Source organism: Peromyscus leucopus, chromosome 6, assembly GCF_004664715.2.
Source record: "Peromyscus leucopus breed LL Stock chromosome 6, UCI_PerLeu_2.1, whole genome shotgun sequence".
In the NCBI taxonomy this organism is placed as follows: domain Eukaryota; kingdom Metazoa; phylum Chordata; class Mammalia; order Rodentia; family Cricetidae; genus Peromyscus; species Peromyscus leucopus.
The window spans coordinates 77147177-77164981 of record NC_051068.1 but is presented as its reverse complement, the minus strand read 5'-3'; the positions used below and the strand labels follow the sequence as shown (position 1 = coordinate 77164981).

General features: G+C 38.3%; 1 protein-coding gene across 2 annotated transcripts in view; it reads left to right on the top strand.

Annotated features, from left to right (window-relative positions):
* Positions 1-3885: 3885 nt before the first annotated feature.
* The window catches only part of Sycp1 (synaptonemal complex protein 1), a 103213-nt gene continuing 89293 nt past the window's right edge, over positions 3886-17805 (top strand). Inside the window, exons 1-9 of one of the 2 annotated variants that reach the window (XM_028877272.2) lie at positions 3886-3998; positions 4353-4487; positions 7315-7399; positions 7761-7804; positions 8141-8197; positions 9703-9867; positions 11446-11513; positions 13345-13418; positions 16851-16909. In XM_028877272.2, coding sequence (XP_028733105.2) covers positions 4380-4487; positions 7315-7399; positions 7761-7804; positions 8141-8197; positions 9703-9867; positions 11446-11513; positions 13345-13418; positions 16851-16909 — 660 coding nt within the window. In that variant the 5' untranslated portion in view covers positions 3886-3998; positions 4353-4379. The remainder of the gene's footprint in view (positions 3999-4352; positions 4488-7314; positions 7400-7760; positions 7805-8140; positions 8198-9702; positions 9868-11445; positions 11514-13344; positions 13419-16850; positions 16910-17805) is intronic. The other variant, XM_037206945.1, reaches the window with a different exon arrangement.

The window sequence follows — 17805 nt, the reverse complement described above, 5'->3', positions numbered from 1 at the left end:
TTATCTATCCGTCCGTTGATGACACCTACTTTGATTTCCTATCTTGGGCACTGTGAATAGTGCTGTAGTAAACATGACTGTAGGTGTTGTGATTTTATGTGGCTCTTGATTCAGGTGTATTCCCAGAGGGATTACACAGTAGGTCTATATTTAGATTTGAAGGAAATGATACAGTGATTTCCACAGTGACTACTTCTTCCCAACAGTGTATAAAGATTCCTTTCCCTTCACAATTCTTGCCACCATTTGTTTTTCCCTTTCTTTTTTTAATTAAAAAAAAAAAGTGTGTGTGTGTGTCTGTGTGTGTATATGTGCTCAAGCGGGCGCGTGCACATGTACATGCCAAACACATCTGTGGACATCAGAGGACAGCTCTGTGGAGTGTGTTCTCTCCTTCCACCTCTATGTGTGTTCCATGGACTGTCAGGCTTAGACACAAGAGCCTTTATCCCAGAACCATCTCACCCCATCTGTATCCTGCATGGCTTGGTTCTGGAAGCCTGCCTGGGGTGATGAGTGAATGAAGAAGTGACAGACACAAAGACACAGTACAGAAAAGCTGGGATTGGTTGGTGTCTAAGTTACTTTTCTATTGCTGCGAAGAGACATCATGACCAAGGCAACTTATGAAAGAAAGCATTTAATTGGGGGCTTTCTTACAATTTCAAAGAATGAGTCCATGATGATCATGGTAAGGAGCATGGCACCTGGCAGGTAGCATGGCACTGGAGCAGTAACTGAGAGCTTACATTCTGATCTGCAAGTTGGAGGGAGGTGAGATAAGAGGGGGGCTGACGGGACCTGATACAGGCTTTGGAAATCTCAAAGCCTATCCCCAGTGACACACCCCCTCCAACAAGGCCACACCTAATCCTCAAATGGTCCACCAAGTAGGGACCAAGCAGTCAAATACAGGAGAGAGCTGGGGCCATACTCATTCAAACCACAAGTGGGCCTCTGACGGAGGGCACCAACTCTACAACAACTGAGAAACTTAGCACCTTTATTGTGCATCGACTAAGGAGTCAGGTTAGCTAGTCTTGGTTGAAGGTCTCTGTAGCCAGACAATCTCAAGTTGTAGTCATCCTGGAGGAGGAAGCTGCAGGTGATAGTTTTCACAGACAAGGTCAATATCCACACATAGCCAAAAGAAGGCTTTGCTATTATCATAGGTCTGAGACATTGGTTTTGACATGGCTGTACTCCTGCCAATAATCCACGTTCACTCAAGATTTCCTTTAATTTATACTGCTAAATTTATTCCACCAAAGAGAATATCAGCTGAAGATAAAGGAACACATTTTAATACTCTGTACTGTCATACATACAAACACCCCGAGTACCCAGGGCAGCGTGACTTCAGTAGCTGAATTTTTAAAGGGAAGTCTGAAAAAATGCTAATGGGAGAGCTAGCTCTTTGAAGAAACCATCGGGCTTGGCGAATTTATCAAAATTAATGTAAAAATGAGGAGGCAAAGCTGAAATGCTTTGGAAGGCAATGTTTTTAGATAGCTTCATTTCTCTCCCTTTTAGACGCAGATGAAATGGTCTCTATGTGGATGCACAATGATATCCTCTTCAACTGTTTCCTAAATGCAAGCCTGAGGGTTCAAACAGTATGCTTACATTTACAGCATACACACAGTAGTGTAGGACATAAAAAGAAGCATTTAACCCTAGGAACATTAGTTACAGAATGCACTGCTATTGCAAGGGAATATTTGGGAAAGAGAAAGGTGAGAAGAAGGGAAAAAGGAAAAGAAACAGAGCAAATAAGTAACTGAAAATAGCCATCAAGTTGCCTCGGGAACTTTAGATTGTGGCTACAATGTGACCCACAGGAGCACTGCCTCACGTTCCTGCTCGCAGGCTTTCTCACCAGGAAGGGCTGTGAACCAAAGTTGCTATTGCTATTTTATCACAAGAACAAGAGATGAAAATTGGTTCTGAGAAACAACAAACAACAAATCTACAACAAATCTGACCTTGTGGTTAGTAGGCCTTTGCAAGGAGCTTGGGAGGAATCTGCAAACATGTGGAGTTGTTGGCTAGAGAAACCCTTGACCTTGTGGTTAGTAGGCCTTTGCAAGGAGCTTGTGGGAGGAATCTGCAAACATGTGGAGTTGTTGGCTAGAGAAACCCTAGACTGCCCTAAGCAGCACTGAAGTGTGAAAGACCACAGCTTCAACAGTGTGGGCAGTGAAGTCCTGGCTCAGGAAGTTTCAGAGGGAAACAAAGACTCTTATCAGAAATTGGGTTAGAGACCACTTCTGTTACTTTCTGGCAAAAATCTGGCCACATTATTCTTATATCCTGAGAAACTGAGGTTTAAATAAAAAAAAAAAATGGACTGATTTGTTTGGTAGAAATTATTTCAAGATAGCATGCACTGGGCTGTGGCATAGTTACTACTTACTGCTTTTAGCAATGTTTTCAGCAATTGAGCAGAAAGATGAAAAATGTGTAGGTTGTGAGGGAAAGGATCTTGATTAAGCTTAAAGTTGCAGACAGGAGTGTATAATTGTTAAAAATATTACCACAGTTTAGGAGAAGCCTTTTGCTTTTCATTGGGACAGTAGAAGAGCTGCCTTGGGAATAATGACTCACCCATTAAAGGCTCTAGCTTGCAAAAAACCCAAATTCACTTGGAAAGTTGAGAGTGAACCGAGAATGTATCTGAAGGTGTTCTCTGCAGGGATCCCTGCCTGAAAACATTCTCCTAAAGAAGTGCTTCCTTAGATTTGGCTTTGAAGATACATAAAGGCTGTTGGAGTTGTGGTCCAAGGCCAGCCAATGTCTCCAGAGGGCAACAGACCTTGGCCAGTGGTGCTGATTTTGCAGTCAGGCTAGATTCAAGAGTGGAGGTCATGAACACTTGTACTGACCACTGAGGCCAGGCAATGTGTGGTAGAGTCTGATTACTGGTGAGGAGGCCCTCAGAGGCCACTGTATGAAGCTGTGAAGGTGAAGCCCAAGTTACAGAGACTCTAACATGTTGGTGATGTCAGGACGGTGAGGCATCTGCTGAGGAAAGCTGCAGGCATCAAGTGGACCCAGCCCAAGAGAAAGGCTACCTGTACCCTCGGGAGAGTTGGATTACTGCGTCCGTCTCAGCACTGTAATAATGATTATCAAGCTATCCGAGCCTGCCCCGTTGATTTCTCTCCCTTTCACTTAAGTTAAAACACACCGATTCGACCTGCCCCATGTGATCATTCAGCTCCGAACATCTTGTCCAAGCTCTCAAAACTGTCTCACTGCATAGACCTGAATTTTCTTCCCAACCTGATCATGCCAGCCTTGCTGCTCAAAATCTTCTCATGATCCTCCTTTGTAAAGCCTAACCCTTACCTACGCATCCCCCCCCCCCCCCCCCCGCTTATTTATTGCTCTAGGAAAGGACCCATGTTTGGTTCCTAGCACCCACGTGGTAGCTAACAACCATCTGTAACTCCAGTTCCAAGGGATCCTACGCCCTCTTAGGCTGCCCAGGACGCCGCACGCCCATGGTGAACACGTGGAACACGTTCGTACATGCACGCGCACAAAACACTCTTACACACAAACCAGAGAGTAATAAATCCTTTAAAAAAACAAACACCGAAGTGACTCCTTTAAAATGATTATAACGGCAGTGTAACTGTTGGCAAGCGCAGGCGGTGAGCTCCTCGGCTCCCTTGTCTGAGCACCACGGGGGGCTCTCCCCGGTGTGTCCTCTGCCACTGGTCGCTCACGGAATTCACGCTTGCTGAAGGACCAGAACCCCGGCCCCATGGAAAAGAAAAGTCTCGCGAGAGGTGCATCGCGAGAGCCTGGCTCGCTGGGGAGTCCGGCCGACCGTTATAGTCAGCCGTTAACGACCCTCGGCTCAGTCGGTGCGCTGCCCGGCGCCCGGTGCCGGCCTTCCCCGTCCAGGGGGTTCTGAGGCAGGAGCTCGCGGTTCCATTCCCTGTTTTCATAGAGAAGCGCCCCCTCGCGAGGCGCGGGGCCCGCGGACGGTGAGGGTGTGGCGGGCTGCCGGGGCGGGGGACCCCCACGCGCCGCTCCATCCCGCGCGGCCCAGCGCGCGACCCGGCCTCGAGGCCTAGGGAGGCCCGCTGGGCCTCGGGCTGTCTCGGGCGGCCTTCGAGGTTCTGGCTGGGCCTGAGGCCGCGTGGCGGCCCGCGCCGGGAGCTGGCGGGGACCCTGCGGGCTTTTCCTCCCCCCGACCCCACCCCGTAGGCCACGCGCGCCGGGGCGAGGGGCGACACGGAGGCGGGAGCCCACCGCGGTTCCCGGCTCGCTCTGCGGCGGCGGCGGCCTTGCTCACCATGCCTTGTGCGCTCTTCCCGCCGCCCCCTCCTCCCCCCCAGGCCGGGGAGACCCACGCGGGATCCGCCATGGAGAAGCAGAAGCCCTTCACGCTCTTCGTCCCCCCGAGACTGAGCAGCAGCCAGGTGTCGGCCGTGAAGCCGCAGACGGCGGGAGGGGACTCCAGCTACTTCAAGGTCAGTTTGCACGTGCAGCCCGCGGGCGGGTGGCGAGGCGCGGCGGTGGGACCAGGGTTCCATCCCCAGAGCCCAAGTCCCGCGAGTTGTTCTGGTCCTCCGCGCGCACCCCCAGACGTACGTGAGTCCACAGACACACACAGGAAATGCACGCTAACGGGAAAAGCGCGCGTTCTCACTTCGTGCCCTGTATTGATAGCTGATATTCCCGAGAATTTGCATAGCTTTACTTCCATGGGCTCACAGGCCTTACTGTGTGTTGACAAGATTCATTTAAAGAATCCCTGTTGCGCCGCAGAATGGCTCGGCGCCCAAGAGCACAGACAGTTCCCAGCATTTCCAGCCCTAGGGAGACTTGCAGGCACTAAACAGACACAAACTTAAAATCTAGAAGAATTGCGGCTGTAAAACTGTGCATAAATAGTATTTGCTCATTTAAATTACCTTTCTGGTTAAATGGTTTGAAACCATTTATTTTGTAGGTAATAATGGGCTTCGTTATGACATTTTTATGTATGTAATTTAAACACTGCATGTACATCAAAGGATTTCTAGAGTGTCGTTAAGCAGATCTGCAGATATAATGTATTTGTAGATGAGCACTGTTGAATATCCAAGTCATATTGAACAGTGTATGTAAGAACCTCCCGTTAAGCCCTTTTATCCTCCTCCCACTAATTTCTTTCCTCTTCCTACTAGTCCCCCTTCTACTTTGTTGTGTGTGTGTGTGTGTGTGAGTGTTGAGTGTGTGTGACCGTGACCCAATGTGTTTCATTAGTGTTGCTTACAGCAGCGTGACACTTAACCAGTGGCTGAAGAAAATGTCTCTCAGGATTTGAGGCAATTTATAAGGAAAAAATACGAGAAAATTAGGAATTTTACCAAGGAAAATTAAGACTATTTGGACAAATGACTATATGTGGATAGTAATCAATACTATAACTGAGCTTCCTGATAGATAGGGTAAGGAGAAATTCATTTATTAGTAAAATTCTAATTACTAGATTTCTCAGGTGAAGCAGCTTTTTATTTTTAAATTTCTCAAGTGGAATATGGAAGTGAGGATGGTACAGTTAATATTTTAATTTTACATGCTGCAGAAAATTTCTGCTGTAGCCAAGACATTGAAATTTGATTCAGTGAAGATAAATCTCAATTTGGTTGAAGAGAGATTTGTAGCTAGAGAATTTCTTTCCAGTTCCCTCCAAGTCCTGCCAATCCCAGAACCCACTTACAAAATAAACACACAGACTCTTACATTATTTAAACTGTTTGGCCATTAGCTCAGGCCTATCATCGTTTAGCTCTTATTTTTATATTTAGCCCATTTCTATTAATCTTTACTTGGTCACGAGGCTCGTGGCTTACCGGTACTTTATATCTTTCTTGTCCTGGCGGTGGCTCCAGGCGGTCCCTCCTTTCCTTCCTCCTTCTTCAATTTTCCTCTCTGTTAGTCCCGCCTGTACTTCCTGTCTGGCTATTGGCCAATCAGTGTTTATTTATATAGAGCGATATCCACAACACTTCCCCTTTTCTTCTTTTTTAAAAAGGCTTTAACATAGTAAAATTACATATAACAGAACAATTATTGAGCAAGAATTACAGTTACAATATTAAAGAAGATATCCTATCTATTTTATATTTGTGAGTTTAAGGTTTTATATCTAACATATTTCATTATAACTAAGGAATATTGTAAGTATCTAGTCTTTAACCACATCAAAGACCTCAGAAGGATATACTACTACCTGAGAAATGGGAGAAGGATGTAAGCAACTTTTGGGAGTCTTGTAGGGTAGACAGAGACAGCTGACAGCCTGGACAGTCATCCAAAGTTCTCTTGTAAAGTTGGGGCATCTTTTTTTAGCCCACAGGCCTAGAGTCTCTCAATCATTTTTTTCTGTGTCCTGTAGAATGTCTGGCAGTTTTCTCTGCAAAGCAGGAACCTGAAGGACCATTTTGTCAAGCAAAGTTCAGTGGTCACCTTTCTATGGATCCTATATGTCTAGTTGATCAAGCAGCAGTCCAGGCAAGAACAGTTTCTTGCCCAAATGGCTATTTTTGTCAAGGTGAAGATAAACTCCATATGGAGTGTCTTTGATGCCCATCCTCCTCTCGGAAGTAAATTGGTGCTGCCAGGAGCAGACATGTCTCACTGTCCAGAAAGTCTAAATTTTTAAAACATTTTAAATGCCATATTTTGTAGGTTTTTGAAGTGTTTGAAGATTACCTATCTGTCTGAAATATATCTACGTATGCCTAGAAGACTTAACTAACATGGCTACAAATATGATTATCATAGATGACTAATTATTAATCTATTTAATTATCTATTATAATTTTAAATGAGTTACATAAACATAATACCTTAAACAAAAATAGAAATATACATACAGTATAACAAAATTAAGTTTAAACTTGTATCAATAAACTAAAATCTATACCACTGTAAAACACTTTAAACAAGTTGTTCTTTAATAGTAGGCTCTTTAATCTACCCTTTTATCTTATCATATCTATATCCTATATATCTATATCAGAGATTGAAGGAAACTGTTAAAATTACTAATATTCCAAAATATCTACAAAGCTTCTGTTATGTAATTTATAGCTTAGGTACATCTTATTAGAAGAAATAAATACATAATTAAAATTTTGCTTAGTTTGCATAGCAGAAGCATTTGATATTTTAAACACTATATACATCAAAGGACTTATAATTACAATGGCTTCTTTAAGTAGATATGGATACTATATAGTTGGGTATTAAATTGTTAGGTATCAAAGTGGTATACAGAATATTTAAGGAACCTCTTTGTATTTCTAGACTATCAACAAATGTACAGAAGGTGATTTTGGGGTTCCATTTACAGTGTCCAGTCTCTCAAAAAGTCGGGAAAATATTGATACAGGTAGGCTTGGACAAACAATATATCAACTTTTTTTAATATAATTTTTATATTATGTGCCTTGTTGTTTTGCCTATATGTATGTCTGTGTGAGGATGTCAGATCTTGGAATTACAGACAATTGCTAACTGCCATATGGGTGCTGGGAATTGAACCTGGGTCCTCTGGAAGAACAGTCAGTGCTCTTAACTACTAAGCTATCTCTCCAGTCCCCATCAACTTTCATAGAAACATTTTGTTATATAACATTGCCAGTTACTGAAAATACAATATAAGTGTTACACTGATATTCTTAACATTCAACTAGATAAAATAATTTAAAACATGTTCTCGTATTTAATCCCGTTTTTTTTTTTTTTTTCAGATCCTGCTTTACAAAAACTTAGTATTTTGCCAGTGCTTGAACAGGTTAGTGAAAGTGTGTACATACAATCTGTTAGACCTTGAATTATTTGAAAAAGGAGAAATGGTAGTTGTGGGATTAGTAGTCTTGGGCAGTTTAATTTTTATTATGTTTATTTATGCATATATGTGCTTGTATGTATTTGTATGTGAATGTCTGTGCATATACCATGGTATAAGTGTGGAGGTCAGACAACAACTTGCAGACCTAGGGCTCAAATCAGGTTATCGTTGTGGCTGGCTCCATTACTCATGGAGCCAACTTGCTGGCCACGTTGTCTTGTGTATTTAACTATCAATAGCTCTAAAAATATAATCTTATAGGAAACATTAATCTTTTAGGTTGCTAATTCTGGCAGTTGCCACTATCAGGAAGGACTAAGTGACTCCGATTTTGAGGTCAGATATTTCCTTCTTATTATTGAAATTGCATTTATTATTTGAATATACCTTTTTAAGTATTAATATTTGGTTAACATTTTAAAATATATTCTTTGAAATTTTTCTTTTTGTGGTTCTGGGCACTAAATCAGAGCCTTAAGCATTTTAGGCAACTGCTCTACCACAAAGTTGCATCCCCATTCCAGATATTTTTTCCTCTTAAAGTATTTGAAGTGCTAAGCTTTTGTATTTTCCAGGGTGAAAGCAACAGTTCTTTTGGAGAAATTTAATTAAAAAAAATTAAGACTAGAGGAGTAGAGATGGATACAATATGTGAGAAGGCCAGCATTTTACAAAAATAATCTTTAATGAAATTGTTGTGTGGATGCTTGATTATATAAGAAATGTATTTGTAGGATATGACATAGTTTTGATATTAGTTATAAAAATCATTCTTGTAGCATATCTTCTAAATTTATGGAAATTAAATGGCCTGATAACTGCTATATGTCTATTGCTAAGCTTCATAGTGTCATAGAATAAAAATTGGAACCAGTTTATATTTTGATAACAGGTTATCAGTAAGCAAATATCAGTAATTTTTTTTTGGTTTCTCGAGACAGGGTTTCTCTGTGTAGCTTTGCACCTTCCCTGGATCTCGCTCTGTAGACCAGGCTGGCCTTGAGTTCACAGAGATCCACCTGGCTCTGCCTCCCAAGTGTTGGGATTAAAGGTGTGTGCCACATGAGGCCTGAGGATAGTTTTATTTTAGAGCTGTGTTATTTGCATAGCATTTGAGATGCCCCGAGTTGGATCTCTAGCTCCAAAATGAAAAATAAACCCACATTCCTCTGGTATTTCTAATATGTGGATAAAAAAAAAAAAGGCAAGAAATTTAAATAAAACCTTAGGCTCATTGAAAATTACATATTATGGGGCTGGAGAGATGGGTCAGAGGTTAAGAACACTGACTGCTCTTCTAGAGGTCCTGAGTTCAATTCCCAGCAACCACATGGTGGCTCACAACCATCTGTAATGAGATCTGGTGCCCTCTTCTGGCCTGCAGACATACATGCAGGCAGAACACTGTATACGTAAATCTTAAAAAAAAAAAAATTTAAAAAATGTTTAAAAAAAGAAAATTACGTATTATATTTTCTATTTTTCTTGTCATTATATTTTAAACATTGCACGCTTGATCCTCAAATTATTTCTCTAAGCAAAATGCTTTAAGACAATTGTTAGCATTTATATATTTCTTGTGGAGTGGTGTATTTGAGCTTTTATCCAGTCAGATTCTCTTATTGATTCAATTGTTTCTAACTTTAGCATTTTTCAGTTTTGACTTTATTCACTAATTTTAGTGTAGTAGAATATACTGTCTTATATTATGAGTTAATCCTGTTAAGTATAAATTGAGTACACAATTTGTTACCGTTAATACAGATGTACTTGTGGTAGGTAACTGTAGTTTGTTATATTAAAATCTTAGAGAATTAAGTTTTGGAAATTCACTTAAATAGAATTCAGAGCCAATGAGCAGACTGTATTCAAAACTGTATAAGGAGGCTGAAAAGATCAAAAAATGGAAAGTGAACATAGAATCTGAACTGAAGCAGAAAGAAAATAAGTTGCAAGAAAACAGAAAGATAATTGAAGCCCAGCGAAAAGCCATTCAGGAACTGCAGGTATAATGAAATTTTGACTTATAAATACGACAAATATTTTTTTTTTTGTATAATGAAGTTTTGAATTATAAATATGGCAAGTATTTGAATCAAAATAAAATAAAAAGATAAAAATATGGCACACAGTAAATATTAGCACAGTACTGTTGAAAATAGAGTATTAATTCAAAGCAAATTGGGCTAATTTTATGTGGCAGATATTTTGAGAACAAGGTTTTTTGAAATTTCATTAATAAAAGTTGCAGTTCAGCTTTAGTAGTGAATACAGCACAAATTCCACAAAATTCAGTGAAGATGATTAAAGGAATAATTATTTTAGATAATAACCAATTTAATGACATTAATTTATTACAGAGTTTAAAATTTTAAGTCCTGTTGATGTTAATTTGATGTGATATATATCAATATATTTACGCACAAAACTTTGAAACTTTAGTTTTGATATAGAATGAGAAAGTCAAAGTAGAAGCAGATAATATACTTCAAAATTATTAGAGATAATAGTAGTACAATAATATTGTACTAAATATTGAATGCTTTTGCTGGTCGTTCAGCAAATTTTAAGCTGATGAGAGTGAAAGGTTCCTTCTTCCCTTTTTATATTTATTAGGGTATGAATGTGTGTGTGTATAGGTCAGAGGACAACTTGTGGGAGTTAGTCTTCTCTGTATCATGTAGGTTCTGAGGATTGAACTCAGATTGCTAGGTGTGGTGACATCTGTCCTAATTGGCTAAGCCATTTTGTATTCCCCTTCCCCTTTCTTGAGATACTTAGGGTTTAGTCTTGTGTAGCTCAGTCTGGCCTTAGATTCACTGTATATGTTGAAACTGGCCCTTGAACTCCTGATCCTGCTTCCACAGTAGTTGGTTGTTTTTTACTCTTTGGCTCTTTGATATTTGGGGGACCTGCCACCCAGCTCCCAAATAATTACACATGGAGACTTATTCTTGCTTATGAATGCCTGGCCTTAGCTTGACTTGTTGCTAGCCAGCTTTTTTTTTTTTTTTTTAAACTTAAATTATCCCATCTATCTTTTAAGCCTTTCTCTATTTTTGTATACCTTTCTTTACTCCATGGCTTGCTGTGTATCTGGGTGGCTGGTCTCTGGAGTCCTCCTTATCCTGCTCCTCCTTCTGATCTCTCTTTTTCTCCTTTGTTTATTCTTTCTGCCTGCCAGGCCTGCCTATCCTTTCTCCTGCCTTGCTATTGGCTGTTCAGCTCTTTATTAGACAATCAGCTGTTTTAGACAGGCAAAGTAACACAGCTTCACAGAGTTAAACAAATGCGACATAAACAAATGTAACATAAAAGAATGCAACACATTTTTGCATCATTAAACAAATGTTCTACAGAATAAAAAAATTAACATATCCCAAACTAGTATTCCACATTTCACCTTCAAAAGAAACCCATATTTTTATGGATAATTCAAAAGGTGTAACAAAAATTTCCTTTTATGTGGAAAGAAAATCTTATAGAACTTATATAATATGCTAGTATAGAAAATCTGCTTAATGATTATACTCACTGATTTTTTTAAGTGAAATGTGATTAACTTTTTCTATTTTGTAAATTAGTTTGAAAATGAGAAAGTCAGCTTGAAATTAGAAGAAGAAATTCAAGAAAATAAAGATTTAATAAAGGAGTAAGTAGTAATTTAATTGATTTTATCTCCAAATTTATTATTAAGATAGTTTTTACTTGTTGAGTACTTTCTTTGTGTCATGTAGCATAACAATTTCTGCTTGAGTGTGTGGGGAGCCAAGAGGGAGTGGATCAAGTCCTGAGCGAATGTGTATTGTTTGTCATGGGTACAGCCTCAGACCCTGGGGAGTGGCAAAGCCTTCCCAGGATGAAGTATGAGAGATGGCAAAGCCTTCCTCTGGTCTGAAAGAGAATCTTGACTGTGTGCAAATAAGAGTATTTATGAATGGTTGATCAATGTTCAAACACTAATAACTGTAGCTTCCCTTTCCTGGATGATCAAAACCTGAGACTGCAGCTGTGTGGCAGTGGCACATATCTTTAATCCCAGCACTTGGGAGGCAGAGGGAGGTGAATCTCTGTGAGTTCGAGGCCAGCCTGGTCTACAGAGTGAGATCCAGGATAGCTAGAGCTGTAACACAGAGAAACCCTGTCTCAAAAAACCAAAAAGAAAACAAAAAACAAAAACAAAAAAACTCCCAAAACCTGAGACTGCTCCCCTTCAGAGTCCTCCTACCAGGACTAGCTAGCTCCTCCTTTTGTGTTGTACATAATAAACTCAATGAGGTTCTCAGTTGTTGCATAGTTGGCATTGCTCCATCAGAGTGAGTGCAGTCCACCTGATGCTAGCTTTTCTGTATATGTGTCTATGCGTCCTTTCTTCATTCCCTTGCTGCCTCTGTTAGGTCTCTAGGACCAAAGCATCAGGTCATGGCATGAGTGCTGTGCAAAAAGATAGGCCCATTCTACCTTTTTAGTTTAGCAAGCTGCCTAATGATGAATAACTTCTCACTTTCTGAAATGTCAGGTGTCAGGAGGAATCATTTCCTGAAATCAACAAAGATGCCTAAAAATTTGTTACTTACCCTTGCATATTGTCTATCTTCCTGTGTCACTGTTGCTCTAGGAGCAACACTTGTAAAATAGAGTCAGCCCAATTTGGAACTGTTTTTTCCTCTCAAATACCTTTTTTTTTTTTTTTTTTTTACCAAAAAACTGTACGTTGGAAAAATAAATGAAATTGTTCTTTATATTATTAAATTAATACAAATAGAGATCTTATTCACACAATGGATAGTTGCTCAGAAAATTACCTTACTTTTGGTTTTGAAGGTTAGAGGAATTGCCTCCATCAGATTGGACTGTAGGCAAAATCTGTGGTACATTTTCCTGATGAATTATTGATATGGGAGGGCCTTGCCACTGTGGGCAGTGATGTTCTTGCCAGATGCTTGGAGCTGTAGCAGGCTGAGCAAGCCATGAGGAGCAAGCCAATAATCAGCATTGCTCCATGGTTCCTGCCTTTGCTCTTGCTTTCCTGACCTGATTCCCCTCAGTGACTGACTGTGATTAGGACATGTAAGTCAAACCCTTTTCCAAGTTGCTTTTAGTTATGGTGTAGCACAGCAATAGAACTCAAACTAGGACAGGCATCAAGAACAGTTCAGGAGCAATTAGTAAATGAAAAGTTTAGCCCTGCCTTATCCTAGACAAATCTGGAACCCTTTTTCTGAGAGGGTATTAGTTGTAATAGTAACTTCCTAGAGACTGGTAAGGAGTTGTCACTTAGAGGGAAGCAATTATTAAATTATTTTGCCAATAGTAGTCTCTACTTTTTCTTGATATAATTGTTACTGTGTGATATACAGTATATATAAAATATAATGTTTTAAAAATTTCTCTAAAATTGTAACTATATGTCTGTAACTTCCATGTATTATTTTGCTTTGAGATCAGATTATACTTAGGAAAACTTTTTTTTTTTTTTTCAGGAATAATGCTACAAGACATTTGTGTAATCTGCTTAAGGAAACCTGCGCTAGATCTGCAGAAAAGACAAATAAATGTAGGTATCTTTCTTATTTTATGTGGCTGTATCTATTTATTACTCATTTAATGGTGGAGACAGGAGGAAAAGTTGCCTTTTCAGCTTTTGGAATTAATTTTGATTTCATTGAATTTTATGTGTCTCAGACCTTATTTTTAATGTAAGAAGTAGCTAAGTTTTCTGTTTTTGAAAGGTAATAAATATCAATAAGAATATATATTTGTAGTTAATATTCATTTCAATTGTGATTTTATGACTAGCCTATTTTGTCCAGAACTACCATGGCATTGAATCAAGAATAAGATACAAATCTATGTTCATAATAGGAAATGTAATACTGTGGGGTAGGCATGGTGTAGTGATATATTTTATAACTACATTAAAGCTAATAATAGAGTATATATAGGACATTGGTATGTACCATAAGAATATAGAGAAATTGAAAAATTTCATCTAGTAATGGAGCCTTTGTAACACTGTAGTGTACAATAATTTGTAGCAATGCTGCTGTAAACAAGCCTCTAGCATTGCCAGTTGTATGAAAGTATACCACATATATTAATTATATAATACTTGATAATCAAATATATTGCTGCTTTGTAAATATTCTAGACTATATTTTAGGTGTCTATTTAAAAGTGTATTTCCACATTAAAAGAAAGTTAACTTTACAAGAGCCTCAAGCAGATCCTTCAGAGGTATTCTAGAAGAAGGTATTGTTATCATAGGAGATGACAGCTCCATGTGTGGTCCTTGTTCTTGAAAACTTTCCAATGGAGCAAGATGTGGAAATAGAATACAGTGATGTCTATTATCTTGACACTGTGTATTCATTTGTGTGTACATATCTTCATTTTTAACCAGCAAGTTTAAAAAGTAAAAGAAAAAAAATAGAAAATACTAGGCATGGTGATAAATGCTTTTAATCCTAGCATTTCAGCTGAGGCCGAAAGATTGCAAGTTTGAGGCCAACCTGGGCTATGTAGTGGGAGTCTGTTTCAAAGGACCAAGAAAACAGTATTTATATAATGACATGAAGAAGGAAAATATTTTTGTATGGCTGTACAATATTTTGTTTTGACTCTTGTCAAAAAATTAAAGTTTATAAAATAAAATAGTTACAATAAGCTTAGGTTAATTTATCATCAAAGAAAAAATTAAAACAAATTTAGTATAGTCCAAATGGACAATGTTTATAAAGTCAACAGCAGTATGCAGTAATGTTCTAAGCCTTCACATTCACATTCACTTACTCCTCACTCACTGACTCACTCAGTAAAACTTACATGGATTGCATGTTAGATTAAGAATAAGGATAACAAGACTGGCGTGGTGGCACAGGCCTATAATTGCAGGAAATGGGAGGTAGAGGCAGGATTTTGAGTTCAAGGCCAGCCTGAGCTACATAGTGAGACCTTTCTTAAAAAAAGTGAAGGACTGGGAATGTAGCTTAGTGGTGGAGTGTTTGCCTACCATACTTAAGGCTCTGAGTTTGATCCTAGTACTAAAGAATTTAAAAAATTTTTACCTTCATGTATTCCTTTTTTGGTGTTCATCTTTATGCAGATTTGAATTTCTTACCTATATTATTTCCTTCTCTCAAAAGAACTTGTAACATTTTTGAAGCTTGTCTACTGACAAAATTTATTTTGTCTAGAGAAAGTTTAAAAAAAATTTAAATAACATTTATTGTGTGTGTGTTGTTTGTGTGTGTGCATGTTTGTGCACAAACAAGTATGCTGTAGCACATTTGTGGAGGCCAGAGGACAACTTATAGGAGTTAATAGCTCTGATTTACTATTTAGTCCAGGCTGATCTTCCTTAGGCCTCAGTCTTCTGATCCTGAACCTTGCAAATTAAAATGTGTTTATTTGCCTTTATTCTCTAATTCTAATTTTTTTTCTTCATTAATATTTTTCCCCTTTAGTTTCTTTATCTTTGGTTTCATATAGTTTGAAATGATGGAATTAGATATATTTTTTTTTCCTTTTTTCTCTTTTGGTGTTTATTTTTCTCAAATCTCGTGGATATGTGGTTTAGTGTCTGACATTAATTTGGGGAAATTCTTGGTTGCTATTGTTTGAAATAGTACTTTTGTTTCTTTCTTCTAGTGTTTCCTTATGCCTATATATCATCTTTTATAACTTTCTCACAGTTTTATTCTGTTCTTTCTTTCTGAAAGTTTCTCTTTGTTTTTTATTAAAATCTTTATTACATTTACTATTTTTTTATGTGTATTGGTAATTCCTGTCATCTCTGTCCTTTCTCATCCTTGTTCTGATATTTGTTCTGTGTTTTTTGTTGTTCTTGTGCCTTACTACTTTACAGCTGCATATGGAACTGATATAAATTGGTCTTCAGTAACGGTGGTATTGTATAGAGGACAGGGAGAGGTGTAGGAAATATTCTGTAGACCTGTATTTAGGCCTCAATCTTTTAGCAAATCCTTGCCTATGAATTAAGAACTTTTAAAGTACTTTCCCTTCCCTTTAGGCGGGGCAATATACAAAATGGCTAGAGTGTGCAGGAAAAATGAATAAATGAATAAAAAAATTTATTATTTTCCCTTCTTCTCCCTTTGACCTTCCTCTTCTCTTCTTCTGTTCTCTTCCCTGCCCTCCCCTCCCTTTCTTACCCTCCCCTCTCCTCCTCTTCCCTCCTCTCCCCTCCTTTCCTTTCTTTCTCTTCTCACCTTCTTTCTCTTCCCTCCCCTTTTCATTCCTTTCCCTTTTTCTTCCTTTCATTCTCCTATATGGTAGTCTAGAGATGGTTGGAACAGAATATTTTTAATTCTTCTGTATGGAAGGCTGGAATCAGTTTTTTCTCCTTTCCTAGGTCAGTCAGTGATTTTGCCCTAGTTAAATAGTTTCTCCCACAGAGAAGCTCTGTTAGGAACAGAATGCCTATAGTGTATTTCAAATAGTCCCTCTTCACTTCCTCTTGTTGGAACATCTGAACCTAGGAACATTTTAAGAAGTTAAGCTTGTAAGGGTGTTGTGCCTACCATGACTATCCCTTTGAAGTTTTTATCTCAGATTTGTCCACATTGAGTGACTAGCAATGCCAATTATAGTTCAGGTGTTTTTGCTTTTTTAAATGCTGGCTCTGGTTCACAGAGTTTTCCGTTGTTGCCTTTCTGCTCGAATAAATTGTAAATTGTGATTTTGCTTATCTGTTTTTGAAGTTAGTGGCTTGCTCTGTGACCTTGCTTCTCTTTTGGGTCAAAGAATTTTCAGTTTACCTTCTCTTTTTACTTAGGAAATAGAAATTTCCAAGATTTTGCATAACAGATCAAAATCCAGACTTTTTCTGCTGCTATTTTGAGAAACTCAGAACTGAATTATGTACTCATAGAATTTTAAATGTTTTAATGTTTTCTGAGATAATACAAATATTGTCTTGATGTTATGTTTTAAAATTTAACTTTGAAGTTTTTAATGATAATTACAGATGAGTATGAACGGGAAGAAACCAGACAAGTTTATGTGGATCTAAATAATAACATTGAGGTAAGTGTTAATAAAAACATAATTATTTTAAGTAAAAGAATTTCTAAGCAGAGTGATAGCTACAGAGGTCTTGTCATTTGTAATTGCTAAAAGATCTTTATTTAATTGATGCATGATTGAATCACCAATAAAATTCTTAAGGTTCTAAACTATGAACACTAAGATTTTGTATATAGTAGTATGTTCATATGAGTATGGGTGCATGTCTGTGCATGTATATATGGAGGCTCAGGTTGATGTCAGGAATTTTCCTTCTGTGCTCTACTACCTTATCTTTTGAAGTAGGGTATCTCAATCAAACCCAGAGCTTGCTGATATGGCTAATCTCCCTAGCCAGCTTGCTTCAGAGATCTATTGTCTCTGCTTTCCAAGGCTGGAATAACAGGCAGGCTACCACTCCCACTTAGAATTTATAAAGGTTCTAGGGATTCCAATTCTGGTCTTCTATATTGCTCTATGGCACATGATTTCACTGTAAATCCACCTCTCCAACTCTGTAATAACTCTTAAATGAACATACAATAAGTAATACAATTTAATTTATTAAATATTTATTGGTTGCTTTGTGTCAGAGACCAGCACATTGTGACATATAACTGTTGATTTGAAGAAAAAAAGTTGAGTACTACTAATCTGTATTTTGCTCCTGCTTACCTTTATCTTATTTTCTACTTCGTTTTTTTTATGCTATAATCCTTTCCTGTTTTATTTCTTAGCTTTATCAAATACTTTCTGGTTTTGATGCTTTGCTTGTTCTTTCCAGAAATTTTGTGTTCAAGCTCTTAAGTGTGTATGAACATTGTTTTTTCTCTCTAACTGTACAGTTAATCTAAACATCATTATTCAGTTATTCTCTATCTCCTTATTTCATTTAACTTTTTTTTTTTTTTTTTTTT